This window comes from Entelurus aequoreus, linkage group LG22 (genome assembly GCF_033978785.1).
Source record: "Entelurus aequoreus isolate RoL-2023_Sb linkage group LG22, RoL_Eaeq_v1.1, whole genome shotgun sequence".
Lineage (NCBI taxonomy): Eukaryota > Metazoa > Chordata > Actinopteri > Syngnathiformes > Syngnathidae > Entelurus > Entelurus aequoreus.
In genome coordinates, this window is record NC_084752.1 from 39,948,545 (window position 1) to 39,965,793 (window position 17,249).

Below are 17,249 nucleotides of genomic sequence, written 5' to 3' on the forward strand. Positions count from 1 at the left end.
TGCATGTCAACATCTCCGTTCGGTGCCACACCCACAAAATGCCCAAGCAACCATTTCCAGATCAACAACGTATGAAACAAATAGTCAACAACAGAAGGAGATAACGTCCGCAGGAACCTACCACATAGTGAAGGACATACACTATTTGATTTCCTATTATGCCGCTCATTTTTATTTGACACTTATTGAAATATCTTGTGTGACATCATGCACAAAAGTGCACTTTATTTGTTTTAAACTATTGTAGTGGCGTTCTGTACAAAAAGCGCACTTTAATTTAGTGTTGTTTTGATATGTCATCTTAGTGACATCATGCACAAAAGTGCACTAATAGCTTGTTTTAAAATGTCTCTGACAATCTTGCACTTTCTGTTTTGAAATGACATGAATGTTTGTGTCACTGCTTAATAACTGTTTAATAAATACACTTTTGCTAAATTGACTTAGTTGTGACTTCCCTCTCTGTATGAAAGTTTAAAAGTAGCATATATTAATGCAGTATGAAGAACAATGTTTTAATGTAGACTAGGGATGTCCCGAGCCAGGTTTTTGCACTTCCGATCCGATACCGATACTGGCCTATCCGAGCATGTATTAAAGTTTAAAGTTATTTAGCCTACTTAGTTGTGATTCATGTTGAAAAGGGTTTTAGTACTCTTGATAAAAACTAGCCAGCTGAATTAGGTGAGTTTGAATAATGGTTGGTAACAAGAAACTGACATGTTTATTCAAGGATAAACACAAAATAGACACAATTATACATGACAAACAGAAATGGCATCATTGAACAGTATAAAGTGCAAATAATGCTGTAAACATTATTTAAAAAAGCAAAACACACAACCTGAGTGGGATAAAATGTCTATAACTCAGCATCAATACTTGCTCTTGAACAAGTGTAAACTTAAAAGAAAAAAGATCTACACAATCCCTTCAATTGTTTGCCCCCCCCAGACTGCAGTCTGAGCATAATGGGGAGATTCTTTCTAACAAAGACGAGCACTTCAAGATGCTCAGGTGTCAGCCTGCTCCTGTGTTCATCAATGATGAGTGAGGCTGTGCTAAAAAGCCTCTCACTCTCAACACTGGTGCAAGGAGCACTGAGGAACTTGGCTGCTGTTGCTGCCAGGGCGGGTAGTCGAGACTGATTGTCTCTCCAGTAATGAAAAGGATTGCTCTAACGCCCAGCTGGAGGCTCACTGAGGTAGCTCTCCAGCTGAAACAGTGCCCCTGGGGTGATCTGCTGCTCAGATGGAGCTGCTGTGCAGCTCTCCTCCAGTATCTCGTCAAAGTAGCTGCCGAGGCTGCTGGTTGAACTTCCAGCCTCCATTCCTGGTGTTGGCCTTGCTGTCTCAGCCTCAGCCACACCTTCTCCAGAGGGCGTGGTCTTCAGTTCTTGTTCCATTTTCATCACCTCTACCTTTAGTGCCTCCTTTGCCGGATCCAGGTTGGTAGCATTAGTGAAGAACCTTAACATTTGGATCAAATGTAATAAAGATATATCAATTATTTTATATTGTTTCAGCCAGTCTCCACATATTCCTGTTCAATGACAACAAGTAACACACAAAATAGATCACAAATGATCAACAGTGACCTTCATTTCCTCACCCATCATATAACTGAAGGAAAATAAGAATAATAACAATAATAATAAATAATATTATAATAATAATAACAATAATAATACATTCCCATCACCTTATATCTATGAAACATTAGGCTACTGAAATACTGACAAAGAAATAAATGCCAGCTGTAGAGTAAAATATTTTCAATATAGTACTGAAGCTTATAACATGCTCAAATAATTATAAAGCACTTACTTGTCTTTGTAGCGTGGATCTAGCATTGTTGCCACGGCATAGAGGGGTTCAGTTTCCACATGGTCAAAACGTGTGTGCACCGCATCGAGTAAGGTGGCCTTTATGGTTTGAATCCCTCGGTGTTCTTCGCTCTCACTGTCTACAAAGCGTGTCAGGACACGGACAGATGGGATAACATCGGCTGCTGTGGCGGAGGCGTCGAAAGCCCACTTTACTCACGAGAGATAACGGCTCATCATCCAGAATTATTTCCTCGGCAATGACTAGTTATCCCCTGGGCTTTAGCACTGTTCAGTGGGAGTATGTCACGCTTCGCCAACGTTTCTGTCAGAGTTAGTTGGGTAGGACCTTTCTTTTTCTTTTCGTCAGTTTTCTTTAGAAATTCTTCATATTCTTTACGGTGGGATTTCGCTAAATGCTTGATCAGATTTGTTGTATTAAAATGTCTTACAACTTTACCACCACGCTTGACTTTATTGTGGCATGTTTTGCACTCCTCTTCATCTTTTTCGTTTTGTAGGGTAAAATAATCCCACACAGCTGACATTTTTACCGGTAACTTCCGCTCGCCTTTCGGAACCATGAACCGGCCTCCCTTTCCGATTAGGACGGTTAGGACACAGACCTGTGGATGTGTTGAAGGTGTGCTGGCAAATGCGGAACGGAAATTAGGGAGCAGCAGAAAAGTGGAATGTATTATTTAAATTGGTGCGTTGGAAAACACGGACCGGAATTAAAAAAAAAAAACTGGATCTGGATCGGCATTTTCCCATGCCTTGCGGATACGCATTTTTTGGCAAATATCGGTGGCCGATCCGATCCAAATATCGGATCGGGACATCCCTAATGTAGACACATAGAATCATCATACTGCTGTGATTATATGCATCAAGTGTTCATTCAAGGCTAAGGCAAAATATCCAGATATATATGGTGTATCGTGACATGGCCTAAACATATCCACATATATATGGTGTATCGTGACATGGACTAAATATATCCACATATTTATTTATTTATTATTTATCATATATATGGTGTATCGTGACATGGACTAAACATATCCACATATATATGGTGTATCGTGACATGGCCTAAACATATCCACATATATATGGTGTATCGTGACATGGCCTAAACATATCCACTTATATATGGTGTATCGTGACATGGCCTAAACATATCCACATATATATGGTGTATCGTGACATGGACTAAACATATCCACATATATATGGTGTATCGTGACATGGACTAAACATATCCACATATATATGGTGTATCGTGACATGGACTAAACATATCCACATATATATGGTGTATCGTGACATGGACTAAACATATCCACATATATATGGTGTATCGTGACATGGACTAAACATATCCACATATACATGGTGTATCGTGACATGGACTAAACATATCCACATATATATGGTGTATCGTGACATGGCCTAAACATATCCACATATATATGGTGTATCGTGACATGGCCTAAACATATCCACATATATATGGTGTATCATGACATGGCCTAAACATATCCACAAATATATGGTGTATCGTGACATGGCCTAAACATATCCACATATATATGGTGTATCGTGACATGGCCTAAACATATCCACATATATATGGTGTATCGCAATATGGCCTAAAAATATAGAGATATTAATAAAAGGCCATATCGCCCAGTCCTAGCTAGAATGTGATTTTTTTATTTATTTTTTATATATCCACCGTTGTGTCTTTTATAATGATTGTGAACGATAGAACAATTCCCCCCAAAAAAGTGCAGTTCCCCTCTAAATTCCAATGATTAGATTTAAGACTTGAAGTGTATGAGCATGAAGTGATGAAGCCTACTTGGATGAGTCTTCTAAGACAAAGTGAACAGTCCAGTTGTGATGGATTGAATGCCCTGAGAATAAAATGATATGTGCTTACTTGGACTGTGATGAAGCTGTGAGGACTCAGGTGCTTTGTCTTCATGCTCTTCAGTCTTCACAGAGACAACAGTCAGTGGAAACTTGCTGACATCATCCTCCTCCTGCCCTACAGGACACCCTCCCTCCTCTTCCTCTTTCATGTGGGGGGGCTGTGGATCCTCCTCTTCCTCTTTAATGTGGGGGGGCTGCTGGACGTCTGTTGGGTAAATAAGTAAATAAGATAAATGATAACAGATAAAGAGAGAATATAAATAGTTTTGGACTGACACTGTTAACACAACGAGAGTATTTGTGTTCTTATGTGTGTTGTGTTAAAAGTGTGTAGCAAAACAACCAATAAAAACACAGGAAATACCACCTTTTGTCCTAAAATTAATTAAAAAGTGGTACAGTGAGTACAAAAACAGACTTGGAAATTTGATGGGGGTCAATTTGAAAAGTTTTATAAGTACGAGACAGCATTGATTGAGGCATTCTTAACTTCACTGATGTAAAGTGTGTAAATATTGAGATTGTCATTGCCATAACTTAAATATCATGGAAATTAAAAAAAATCTAATTCCAAAATCACCTAAAAAAACATTCATGGTATGTTTTTGTTATCATGCAGAATACTTTTGGGTGGTCATTTTGTTGGCTGGGCCAAAAGGAACTTTTACCAAAAACATGTTTTACTATGTGGTGTTCTATGGAGTATCTCCATCAACAATTCCTCTTTAGGAATAGGAGACCATCTACAACACGCTGACAGAAAGCCAGTCACCTTTATGTTCTTTTACTAATTCAAGTGTTGAATCACCGGAGTGCTCGTATTTTAATTCTCCGCGGTCGTCCGGCCGAAAGGGAAGAGGATTAGCAGTCGTTTTTAAAAATGACTTTAAATGCCGTCAGATCCGCCTGCAATCCTCCTTTTCAAGCTTCGAACTATGCATGTTTGAACTGGGTCTTTCTGATGTCGTCCTGTGTGCCGTCGTCTATCGACCCCCCATGTACCAAAAAGACTTTATAAATGACTTTTTTGAATTTCTGGCGGAAAATCCTGCCCAAATATGATCGTGTCCTTATTGTTGGTGATTTTAATATTCACACCTGCTGCCCAGACGAACCTCTATCCAGGAGCTTCCTGAATTTCATTGACTCATTTAACTTTGTACAGTCTGTGTCTGGTTCGACACATGAACGTGGGCATACACTAGACCTCGTACTGTCTTATGGTTTTAATGTTGACAATGTCGTTGTTGGTGATGCTGTTTTCTGATCACAGTCCTGTTATGTTTAATTTAAGTTTTGATCCTGATGTAAAACCACTTGCCGTGCGTCATGGGCGTGTTATTAGGTCTGACACGGCAGCCACCTTCTCCCCTTTATTCACTGTGTCCATGCAGAGTATACCACACTCTGAACAATTGATGTGCTCTTTTCTTTCCACATGTTCTGAGATTCTGGATAGTGTAGCGCCCCTCAGAGCTATACGTCCAAAGCCAATACAGGAGCCTTGGCTCAATGAAACCACACGCACAGCTTGGCGTGAGTGGCGAAGGGCGGAGCACAAGTGGAAAGGGGATCACTTGGAAGTTTCTTATCAAATTTTAAAAGAAAACTGTCAGAATTATCAAAGTGTGGTTAAAGCTGAGAAAACAAAATATCTGTCAGACCTAATTTCAAATAGTATTAGCAAGCCACGTGTTCTTTTTAAAACTATTAGTTATGTTCTTAATCCGAATCCAACCACTTTACTGGAGATGACAAGTGAAATTGTGAAAAATGTATCTCCTTTTTTAACGACAAGGTTGCTTCTATTCGGGCAAATCTTTCTCGTTCTCCATTGAGTTTTAATGTGGCCACTCATTGCTCGGCTGTGTTTTGTCAGTTTGAGCCTGTGTTTATGCTTGAGCTTACAGGAATAGTTGACAAACTAATACACTCGTCCTGTCCCACAGACCCAGCCCCCCCTCGCTTTTTTAAAGAAATCTGGGACACTATTGACTTGTCTGTTAGGGACATCATCAACAGCAGCTTGATTTCTGGCTGTGTCCCCTCTTTTTGTAAAAGAGCTGTTGTCGAGCCTTTGATTAAAAAAACAGGTCTTGATCCTACAAGTTTGTCAGATTATCGGCCCATTTCCAAATGACCTTTTGTGTCAAAAATTTTGGAGAAATATGTTTTGGCGCAACTGCAGCATTTTTTAGATGAAAATAGCACTTTAGATCCATTTCAGTCTGGATACAAAGCTTTGCACAGTACTGAATCTGCACTTTTAAAGGTTTGTACTGACTTGCTTTTAATGTCTGATTCTGGCAGCTCTGCCATTTTAGTGCTTTTAGATCTTACAGCTGCCTTTGACACAGTCGACCACACAATTCTTTTAGACCGCCTGAGAGACTGTGTGGGTGTCAGGGGGACTGCATTAGAGTGGTTCAGATCCTACCTGTCAGAGAGGTCTTTCTCAGTCAGGCTGGGGGACGCCACCTCTTCTTCTGCTCCGCTTTACTGTGGTGTCCCCCAGGGATCTATTTTAGGCCCCATCCTGTTTTCACTATACAGTCTCCCTCTTGGAGAGATTTTTAAGAGGCATGGAGTGTTCTATCACTTTTATGCAGATGACTGACAAATTTATATGCCAATTTCAAAAGGCCACGGCCCCCTGACACCCCTTCTCAACTGTCTATGCCACGTCAAGGCTTGGTTAGCCCAGAATTTTTTAATAATGAATGAGGGAAAAACGGAAATTTCAGTTTTTGGTCCGGCCCTCACTGACTTGGGACCATTGCAAAATGATGTGCGTCCCAAAGTCACCAGTCTTGGCGTCACTATAGACAGCGATTTTAAACTTGACAAACAAGTCAATGGCGTTTTAAAATCGTGTTTTTATCATCTTCGTCTTTTAGTAAAGGTAAAACCGTTTTTATCTTTTAACCTTTTTGAACAAATGGTAAAAATGGTAAATGGTTGTACTTGTATAGCGCTTTTCTACCCCTTTTTTTAAGGAGCCCAAAGCGCTTTGACAGTATTTCCACATTCACACACACATTCACACACTGATGGCGGGAGCTGCCATGCAAGGCGCTAACCAGGACCCATCAGGAGCAGGGGTGAAGTGTCTTGCCCAAGGACACAACGGACGTGACTAGGATGGTAGAAGGTGGGGATTGAACCAGTAACCCTCAGATTGCTGGCACGGCCACTCTCCCAACTTCGCCACGCCGTCCCCTGTTAGGGGAGAAGAAGATGCTTTTATTTCAAGTGGCCCGGACTACTGCAATGCACTTCATGCTGGCATTAGCCAAAAAGCTCTCTCCCGGTTGCAGTTAGTCCAGAACGCGGCAGCACGACTTTTAACAGGGGCCAGGAAACGCCAGCATATAACCCCAATTCTTCAGAGTTTGCACTGGCTCCCTGCTCATTTTAGAATTGATTTTAAAACCTTGCTGTTTGTTTTTAAAGCTTTACATGGACTGGCACCTCAGTATATCTCGGACCTCATCCAAATTTACACTCTTACGCGCGCTCTGAGGTCCGAGAGCCAGCTCCAGGTCGTGGTGCCCAAGACCAGACTTAAATCCAGGGGAGACAGGGCCTTCTCTGTGGTCGGCCCTAAGCTCTGGAACACTCTGCCCCTCCATGTTCAAACTGCTCCCACAGTGGAGTGTTTTAAGTCTCATCTTAAGACCTACTTTAAGACCTCTTTGGCTTTTAACACTACGTGAGTTGTGTGGTCCTCGGTTGTCTTGTGTTTTTTTTTATCAATTTTGATTTACTGTTTTAATTGGTTTTTCCCTTTAAAATCGTTTTTAATCATATTTATTTTTATATTGTTTTGATATTGGTTCTATATTTATTTATTTTTTGCTTTTATTCAGTCATTGGGGGAGCTAAGGATAATATTTGATTATTGTTTTTAATATTGTTGTGCAGCACTTTGGAAACATTTTTGTTGTTTAAATGTTTTATATAAATAAAGTGGATTGGATTGGATTGACTACTTTGGTTATTGAAAATAAATGTTTACTTTCACTTATTGTTGCATGTAAGTCAGGATCAGGAAGTGAAATTATAACTTTAATTAGATTTGATTACAGTGTAAAATATAATTGGTGAGTGTGTGAGGTTGTGTAAACATGTTGATACAGGTTTACATCTTCTTGGGGACTGGAACACAGATATGTCCTGAAAGGATGCACCCATTTTTAAAACCTTCACTAAGCTGTGCCACCAACATTGTCTCACTTAGCTTATTAAGCAAACTACCAAGGTGAGTGAGTCCTTTTAAACCTTCATAGACCTCGTTGTTACTTCTGACCCGTCTAAGATCTCCACAAGTGGAACTACTGTATGCGGCTTAAGTGATCATTCCAGGATTTTCTGTACCCATAAAAAACATAGAACTGAGGCTGAGGAGTTCCGGTGACGTCACCAAGCTGAATGGCAGCTTAGAGTAACATCTCCCCCGTGAGAAAAGTTATTTCGCCCCGTTAGACCGTAAAAAGCCACATTTTTAGATAATCTTTGAACAAACAAAAGGGGCAAGAATGGGGAAAACCAGAAGAAATCGAGGAAATATTGTTGCAGAGCCTGTAAATGAGGAAAGCTCTGTGTCCGAACAGCTCACCTGTAAAGCTACAAGATGGCGGTGCTAATGCTAACCCTCGCTCAAAGGAGGCGGACGCCAAAGGTTTAGTCCAAGTTCTGGAGGAGATTCGGGACTTCCGAAAAGACATAAAAGAACAGCTGAACGATATTAAATCTGAGCTCACCAACATTAAACAACAAATAACAGACACAGAGGAGCGAATTGAGAAGGTGGAGGACCGGATTCAAAACGTGGAGTATGTGTTGAACAACATGACAAAAGTCATTCATCAGCAAGAAAACAAACTACTCGACTATGAAGGGAGATCCTAACGCCAGAACTTGAGGATATACAATGTTCCCGAAGGAGCCGAGGGACCGTACATGCCAGACTTTGTGGAAAAACTACTGCGGGACATGTTGGAGATCCCCGCAACTACGCAACTCGACATCGAAAGGGCGCACCGCGCGCTGGCGCTGAGACCCGCCAGAGACAGAGAAGACAAGCCGCGGTCAATAATAGTCAAATTCCTCCACTACAGGATGAAAGAAGAGGTCTTGCGCAAAGCATGGGGAAAGAAGATTTTTCTGAATGGGAGCCTAATATACTTTGACCAGGATTACCCCCCAGCAGTCCTGCAAAAGAGGAAAGAATATGCTGAAGCGAAGCGAGTGTTAAAGCAAAGAAATATTCACTTCCAGACTCCGTACCCGGCCAAACTACGAGTGTTCTATGAGGACGGCACGCAGCTGTACCGGACAGCAAAGGAGGCGACAAAAGACATGAAGGACAGAGAACTGCCAATCAGCGTGATTACGCCGAGGGAGAGCCTGCTGGATCAGCTGTCCCGCTCCACCTGAGAGACCATGGGAGGAAGGAGCCGGGAGGGGACAGGTGAGGAGCCAGAGAAAAGCATCAAGGAGAGACTACAAGCCTTCAGAAGATAATCATCGCCTTTTCCGGAGGACCTGTTAATTCTGACTGACTTCTTAAAGTGTTGGTAAGATGAACAGAACCAAAACAGGTGACTTTAAATTCACTCCAAGACATTTGTGTTTATATAATAACCCCAGCTAGATGAGAATATATACAAATGAGGGATGTATCTATGTAATGAACAGAGATTTTTTTTCTCTTTCTACCAAGTGCCATGATGGGGGCCCTCAGCCCATAGTTGGGAGAGGATTTCCCCCACAGCTAGACGTTTTATCTAGCCTAACTCAGGGTCATCTATTAGAGACACCTGCCTTGGAACTACACTTTTCTTTTTTAATTTTCTTTAGTTATTTTGCTTTGTTTTATTTATGTTATTTCAGTTGTTTTCGTTATGGGAGTAGACTTACTAGGTTTTATTTTGAATATTTTATTGGTACACTTACAAGTAAATACATATGGTTAGTGACAAAGTAAAATGTGTATCGTTTAATGTTAATGGGATATTGAACCCAATTAAATGCAATAAAATATTATCGAAGGTGAGGACAGAACAAGCCCACATAGTATATTTACAGGAGACCCATTTGACTGACAAGGAGCATGTAAAACTAAAGAGAATGGGCTTCACTCATTTGTTTTTTTCGTCATATAAATTAGGACAGAGGAGAGGAGTTGCAATCCTCATCTCAAAAAAGCGAAATTTTGAAAAAGTACTGGAATTTGGTGATAAGGAGGGTAGATTTATTGTAGTAAAGGGAAAGATAGATGGGAACTGTGGATAATGCATATGTTTAAGAGCTATTTCTTTATTCATAATCATGTTTGAATCAGCTCATATTTTTCCATGTATACTCTGTATACTAGTTTGTCTTCAGATTGCCTGTTTAGACAGGGTCGTAAACCATCAGGAATGTGAACACAACCCCCAAGTCTCTCTTCTTATCAGTGTTGAGAGGAGGGGGGGGGGAGATGGGGGCTTTCTTTGTGTGAAAAGAGTTGCTTTTTCCTTTGGAATGCCAGATCAACTTGGGCTACGCATTTGGATGTGTTGTTCGAGGCTGGTCTCTATTCTCAAATATTTGACAATAAATTTCAAAATACCTATTCTGTGCTGGGTGGTACCTCTGAGTTCAGTTATATGTCATCTAGGGAACTTGGGACTGACCAGCGTTTTACATCCCACTTGGAGGAACATCTGGTCAAACGCAACAGAACCCAATCACCTTATTGAATGTCTATGCACCCCCTGGGAGTGATATTAATTACTTCCAAAAAATCACCAATATTATGGTAACGGAAACCGAAGGTCTTTTGATTTGTGGTGGGGATTTAAATATATATTTACAGCCAAAATTGGACTCATTTACTATAAAAATACATAACGTTAAACCCCTTAATAAGAAAAAAAACACACTTTTTGAGGAAGTAGGCTTAATTGACATATGGCGAGACTTTTTCCCAGACAGAAGGGATTATACTTATTTCTCTGCTCCGCATTGTCTTTATACAAGAATAGATTATTTCTAACATTTGGAAAGGATAAAGATAGAATGTGTACCTGTGAAATTGGGACGATAGTTCTAAGTGACCATGCACCTATACACCTATCTATTGACTTTAATCTGAGGGCAAAAAATAATACATGGAAACTAAACTCAAGTCTGCTGAATGACCTATCATTTAAAACACAAATTACATCTGAAATTAGTCTCTTCTTGGAGTTCAATGACACAGGAGAGGTTGTCGCCTCCCATGTTATGGGACACCCTGAAGGCTGTTATAAGAGGGAAAATTATAGCAATATCTTCATTTAAGAAAAAAAATGAGAATACAAAATCAAATGGCTTAAAAAAAAACTAAGAGAATTAGAAAGAAAACAAACTACATTTGGAACAAGATACATTAAGGGAAATAAGAAATACTAGGAATGAAATTAACAGTTTTGCCACATAACAAATTTTTAAAAATCTAATGTTTTTGAAACAGAGACACTATGAAAGTGGCTCTAAGTCTATGAAAATATTGGCATGGAAACTTAAAAAAAAGATAGCGGAAAACACAATTCATAAAATCGGGGATCCAAGAACAAAAGAGATAAAAACTAAACCAAACGAAATTCAGGAAGCCTTTGAACATTTTTATAAAACTTTATACTCCGAGGTCTCTAGTAGGAGCATAACCCAAATTGACAGCTTCCTGAACTCCCTGGATTTACCTATTTTAGATGAAAAACAAAACCAAACAATATCTGCAGATATAACTGAAAATGAATTAAAAGTTGTAATTAGTAGGCTTAAATTAAGTAAATCGCCAGGATCAGACGGTTACACGGCTGAGTGGTATAAGGAATTTAAAAAAGAATTAATACCTGTTTTACTCCCCACATTGAATTGGGTCTTAAAAAAGGCACAAACACCACTTAGTTGGAGGGAGGCAATTATCTCAGCTATACCAAAAGAAGGCAAGAATAGAATTGAATGTGGATCTTACAGGCCAATATCGGTTCTCAATGTAGATTATAAACTATTTACTTCCATTATGGCCAAACAATTAGAAGATTTCTTACCTATATTGATACATAATGATCAAACAGGTTTTATACATCAACGCCAAACACAAGACAATACCTGTATAAGAAAGACACTACATATTATGGATCACATAAAAAGAAAAAACATCGAAGCAATTGTTATAAGTGTGAAAAGGCCTTTGATTCGGTCAATTGGAATTTTCTTTACAGAGTTCTAAATAAATTTGGCTTTCAGGATACAATCATTAAAACTATACAGGCACTATATAACAATCCTACTGCTAGGATTAAAGTCAATGGATACTTATCAAACAGTTTTAACCTAGAAAGGGGCTCTAGACAGGGATGTGCATGGCAGAAGTGTGGACTCGAGTCACATGACTTGGACTCGAGTCATGAATTTGATGACTTTAGACTCGACTTGACAAAATGTAAAGAGACTTGCAACTGGACTTAGACTTTAACATCAATGACTTGTGACTTTACTTGGACTTGAGCCTTTTGACTTGACAAGACTTGCTACTTTCCCCAAAACCCAAAGATTAAAAAGTTATTCAGGAGCGCTCCGTATCTTCCATTTTGTACGTCTGTGTCTATCAGCGTGTGTGCTGCCTGTCAGTCCAACAGCCAATCAAATTACATCCACGTTGTTTTCATCCCACAGCATTCATCCAATCAAATTGCAGGACAACCAATGAAGAATTGCTCTCAAACAACGCGCCAGTGAGGAAAAATTACGCCAAAGATAGTTTCGTTCTGGTATTAAAACTACGACTTGGTCAACAAAAAACTAATCTTCCAACTTCGTTCGACATTTGAAGTTGCACTAACGTTTATTTTCTAAGTAACGTAACTTTTATTTGCTGTGCAGTTAAATCAGTGAGGCTGTAAACTCACTGCTAACGCTATAAGCCTCGACATCTTATAAGGGTACGCAGCATCGAGCGCTAATGCCTACTGGCGCTGACGAGATGTGGGGCCGCCATCTTGGAGTGGTGATCCGCTCCACTCAGTGAAATTCATTTGGCAGGAACAATGAACTGTCAGCACATTTAATTCATTTTACCTCACTGAATACCACTGATTTTACACGCTTTTTTGTCATATGTGTAGCTATGATAAAGGACACATGTTTTGGCGTGTTTTATTATTCATAGTTTGCTTAACAGTGATAGAATATTCTTATATGCTATAAGTGACCAGACGTCCGAGATCAAAACTGGGAATATAATCCCAGAGAAGGGGGAAAAAACGGTCAGCTATTTTTAAATTCAAGAAACAATATGATGAGGTTATATATACATGTTACATAAACAATGTATGAATACATTAGATATCTATATATCTTATAGACTGTATCTCTGTTGCTGCAGCAGCAGTCAATTTTGTCTTGACACTTTGTATTGATATTTTGTATTACATTCTTCCCTTAAATGATCATGTTTACACTGATTGTTTTATATGTATTTTTTATGTATGTCTCTTTGGATAAAAGTGTCTGCCAAATACTTAAAAATAAACATATATAAACACCTGAAAGTTTTTATATCAGCTAAAACCACCAATCTGTTTCACTGGATTCAGAATAAAACCAAATTCTGTCTTACCCAACAATGTTAGTATTTGAATATTGTTACTTGAAGACTTATTCCTGGTTACAATTATACTGTTAAGAAAGTATTGTCTTATATTTTGCCTAAAATGAGAATGCATCATAATCAAAGGCGGCTGGTGAATTTTGTTTTAGGTGGTGCTGAAAGTTTGTAAACCAAACCCCTGTAGGGGCGTCATCCTCCCCCAGAAGATTTATTTGTGATTTTCACATACAAATATTGAAGATCTTTGCTCCTTCTCAACTCTGTGCTAATATTATTTTCACAAAATACAACCAATAGTACGTTAATGTTCGGCATGTACGTTAATGTTCGGCATGTACAGCATCTTTGTTTTCTACCTGTCAACTGTCAGTTTAGGCTGCTCGCCGGCTCCTCATCACCACTTCAAGATGGCGGCAAAATTGCTCGCGTCACAGCAGCCAATGCTGCGTCTACTTATAACATGTCTATGGTTATAACGTCATTGCAAACACGGCAATCTGTTGCGTCCACTGCAGTTCGCTACCTTATTCATACTTTTTGTCAAATTATTATTTTTAAGCAGGGTTGCATGAGGTACCTATACATAACGTTACGTTAGTCAATGTATCACACACAGTAACGTAACGTTAGACGGCGGTCAGCAGCACCGCGTATTTTAGCCACCTACAAAAAGACAAACATAGTCAAATAAAGGTCAGTTAAAATGTATACTATGTTAAGAATATGTGTACATATTGCATAGGGCCCTGACATCTAAAAAGTACAACTCTGTTCATTGTTATGTTCATGTATTTGTTATGTTTTCCATGTGTACGCACACATCAACACACATACAGTATGAGATGAGATCAATGAGATGAGGTAAGAACAGGATAGAAACTGCTGTGGAACTAGTTACAATGCAATATGCCATGGAAATACAATGTTAACTCTTTTGTGCAAATAAGTACAGTTGCACTTGTTTTTTCAAATGTGTTTATTCTGTAAAGGAATGAGTTAAATGTTTAAAATGACTGTTTAATAGTGCTATTATGAAGTGCAATGTCAGCACTATTTTTGTTCCTGCAATTTCAAGTGCACTTGTTGTAATAAATAAATAGAGCGTTTTAAAATCATATACAATCTGTGTAAATATATTAGTCTGTGGTTAAAAGGATTTGAAAGGACTCGAAACTCAAAATGCAGGACTTGGGACTTGACTTTGGACTTGACTCTGGACTTGCCTGTCTTGACTCGGGACTTGACTCGAGACTTGAGGGCAAAGACTCGAGACTTACTTGTGACTTGCAAAACAATGACTTGGTCCCACCTCTGGTGCATGGTCACCATTACTCTTTGCATTATATCTGGAGCCATTAGCTCAGTCTATCAGACAAAATGAAGATATTAAGGAAATCATGATTAAAGGAAGAGAGTATAAATTGGCCTGCTATGCGGATGACATTTCGGTCTACCTCGGACACCAAACATACTCGCTCCCTAAATTAATGCAATCATTTGAACTGTATGGTCAACTATCAGGATATAAAATCAATATCGGTAAAACCCATCCACTCTCATATAATTATAACCCACCAGGGGAAATCAGAAGTAGTTACCCTCTGATATGGCAAACAGAGTCTTTTAAAGACCTGGGCATTAATTTGTCAAAAGATCTAACAAAATTATCAGAATACAATTATATACCCATACATAAAAAAATAAAAGATGACATAGCAAGATGGAACTTAATTCCTTTTTTAGCCTTAGTTCTAGAATTGATTCCATTAAAATGAATGTACTGCCAAGACTGCTGTACCTATTTCAAACCCTGCCAATAGAGATTAACCAAAACCAATTCAATGAATGGGACAAAATGCTATCAAGGTATATATGGCAAAGTAAAAGGCCAAGAGTTCGTCTCAAAACTTTACAATTGGTCAAACAAAAGGGAGGATGGGGTTTACCTTGCCTCCGATATTATTATTTTGCAGCCCAGATGAGAGCAGTGATATGCTGGTGCAACCCATCATACATTGCTCAATGGAAAATGATTGAAGAAGAAATGCCCTCCATCCCCATACAAGCAACCCTGGCGGATAGCAATTTACAAACCCACATAAATAACACTGATAACCCATGGGTGAAATGGACCCTAAGTGTGGAAAATGATCATAAAGGAATACAAACTCGAGAGTGATATTGCAGTTCTTAAATGGTGTGCCTATGATACAGAGTTTACACCTAATAAATTAGACTCAAGATTTAAGGACTGGATATCTAGGGGTATAAAATCTTTATGTAGTGTAATGAAAGATAAAAAATGCTTAGTTTTGAAATTATTAAAAGAACATATATATTAGAAAACCAAGACTTCTAGCGATATTTGCAGTTGCGACATTTTGTTAATATGAAGGTGAAAAGTGTCACAAAGACAAGTATATGTTTGATTGAACTGTTTACAAAAGCCTACAATTCAGAAATTATTGATAGAATTGTTTCATGCTTGTATAAGGGTCTGTTGAATATGAAATCATATTCAACTTCATATATTAAAAGAAAATGGGAGAAGGAAGGAGGGATAACTATATCTGAGGAAGAATGGACAATAATATGGAAATATCAATGGACTTGTACCAGCTGTTTCCAGTTTGGCTGGAAAAGTTTGATCAGATTTTTTATTACACCTTCTCAGAAGTGTCACTATGATAACAACTCCCCTGCCTGCAGGAGAAATGGTGGGAATGTAAATGCAAACCACTAGCATGTTTTCTGGGACTGCTCCATCATAAAGGACTATTGGAAAGAGATAAACCAAGCTCTACAGGATATTTTCAAACGTGACATACCCCTTGAAAGTAGGGATGATACTCGAAACCGGTTTTCCCGGTTGTTTGATAAGAAAAGAACCGAGTCCTCGGACTCGAATCCCTTTTTGAGAACCGGTACCCGTTATCGAGACCACTATAGTAAAGAAAAAGAGTTGGTTCTTTATTCGAATCGCTGGGAACGAATCCCGTCCCCACCAGAAATGCCCCTTGAGACATCACAAGAAATTACATCACGTAGCTCAGTCATTAGCCGCAGATAGGGAAAGCAGAAAGCGCTCCAAGGTGTAATAAAGTTCAAAACAAAAGGTATAATCCAATGAATCACTTTACTGAGAGATTTGAGCAGGGTACAAACACATGACCAACACTTTTACCACCAACCGGAAACATAGCAACCAGGCTAGCAGCGCACCTCCTTTACGGCAGCTGTCGCAACGTTCTTACAGCAACCGCAGCACATACATATATATGACGTCTCCCTTTTTTAACTTTTGTTTTTCTTTCCTTGTAAACGTTACAAAATCACACTGTATATGTCTTGTCTGTCTAATTATAAATATAGCAGACGAGGCGTGTTGGCTGAGTTCTTGACGTTTACTTTCACAGCGTGCTCATAACCTCATTCTTAGCTGCCGGGTGACGACATGCAACAACACTTTTCGGGGCTACTGCGCATGCTCGTCACTCCCGTTGCATGCTGGGTAGTGTAGTTGTTATATTCCCTAGCTCATAACATAACATCACATCTATCTATCTATCTACCCTATAAAGAAATAATGTTAACTCAATAAAGTGTATTTCTTTTTTTAGCTTTAACTTTTCATTGTTTAGCATTGTAACCACATTTGCAAACAACTTTTCTCTTCATAGAATTTTCTTTCAATAAAGAAATAAAGTTCAAAAATGTCAAAGCATCATAACAAACAGTTATGTCAAATAGCAGCAGAAGTGCACTTTTTGGAGAGCTGTATTATTTTCAGTTTTGTGCCCATGGGACTGATTTTATTTATACACCTATAGTGATCACAGA

The 17,249-nt window shown here is 39.0% G+C and overlaps 1 protein-coding gene across 3 annotated transcripts in view; it reads right to left on the bottom strand.

The window, feature by feature from the left end:
- Positions 1–17,249, bottom strand: part of LOC133639698 (zinc finger protein 271-like) — a 55,462-nt gene that overhangs the window by 8,865 nt on the left and 29,348 nt on the right. For all 3 annotated transcript variants that reach the window (XM_062033235.1, XM_062033233.1, XM_062033234.1), the window contains one exon: positions 3,774–3,971. In XM_062033235.1, the coding sequence (XP_061889219.1) occupies positions 3,774–3,971 (198 nt within the window). The remainder of the gene's footprint in view (positions 1–3,773; positions 3,972–17,249) is intronic.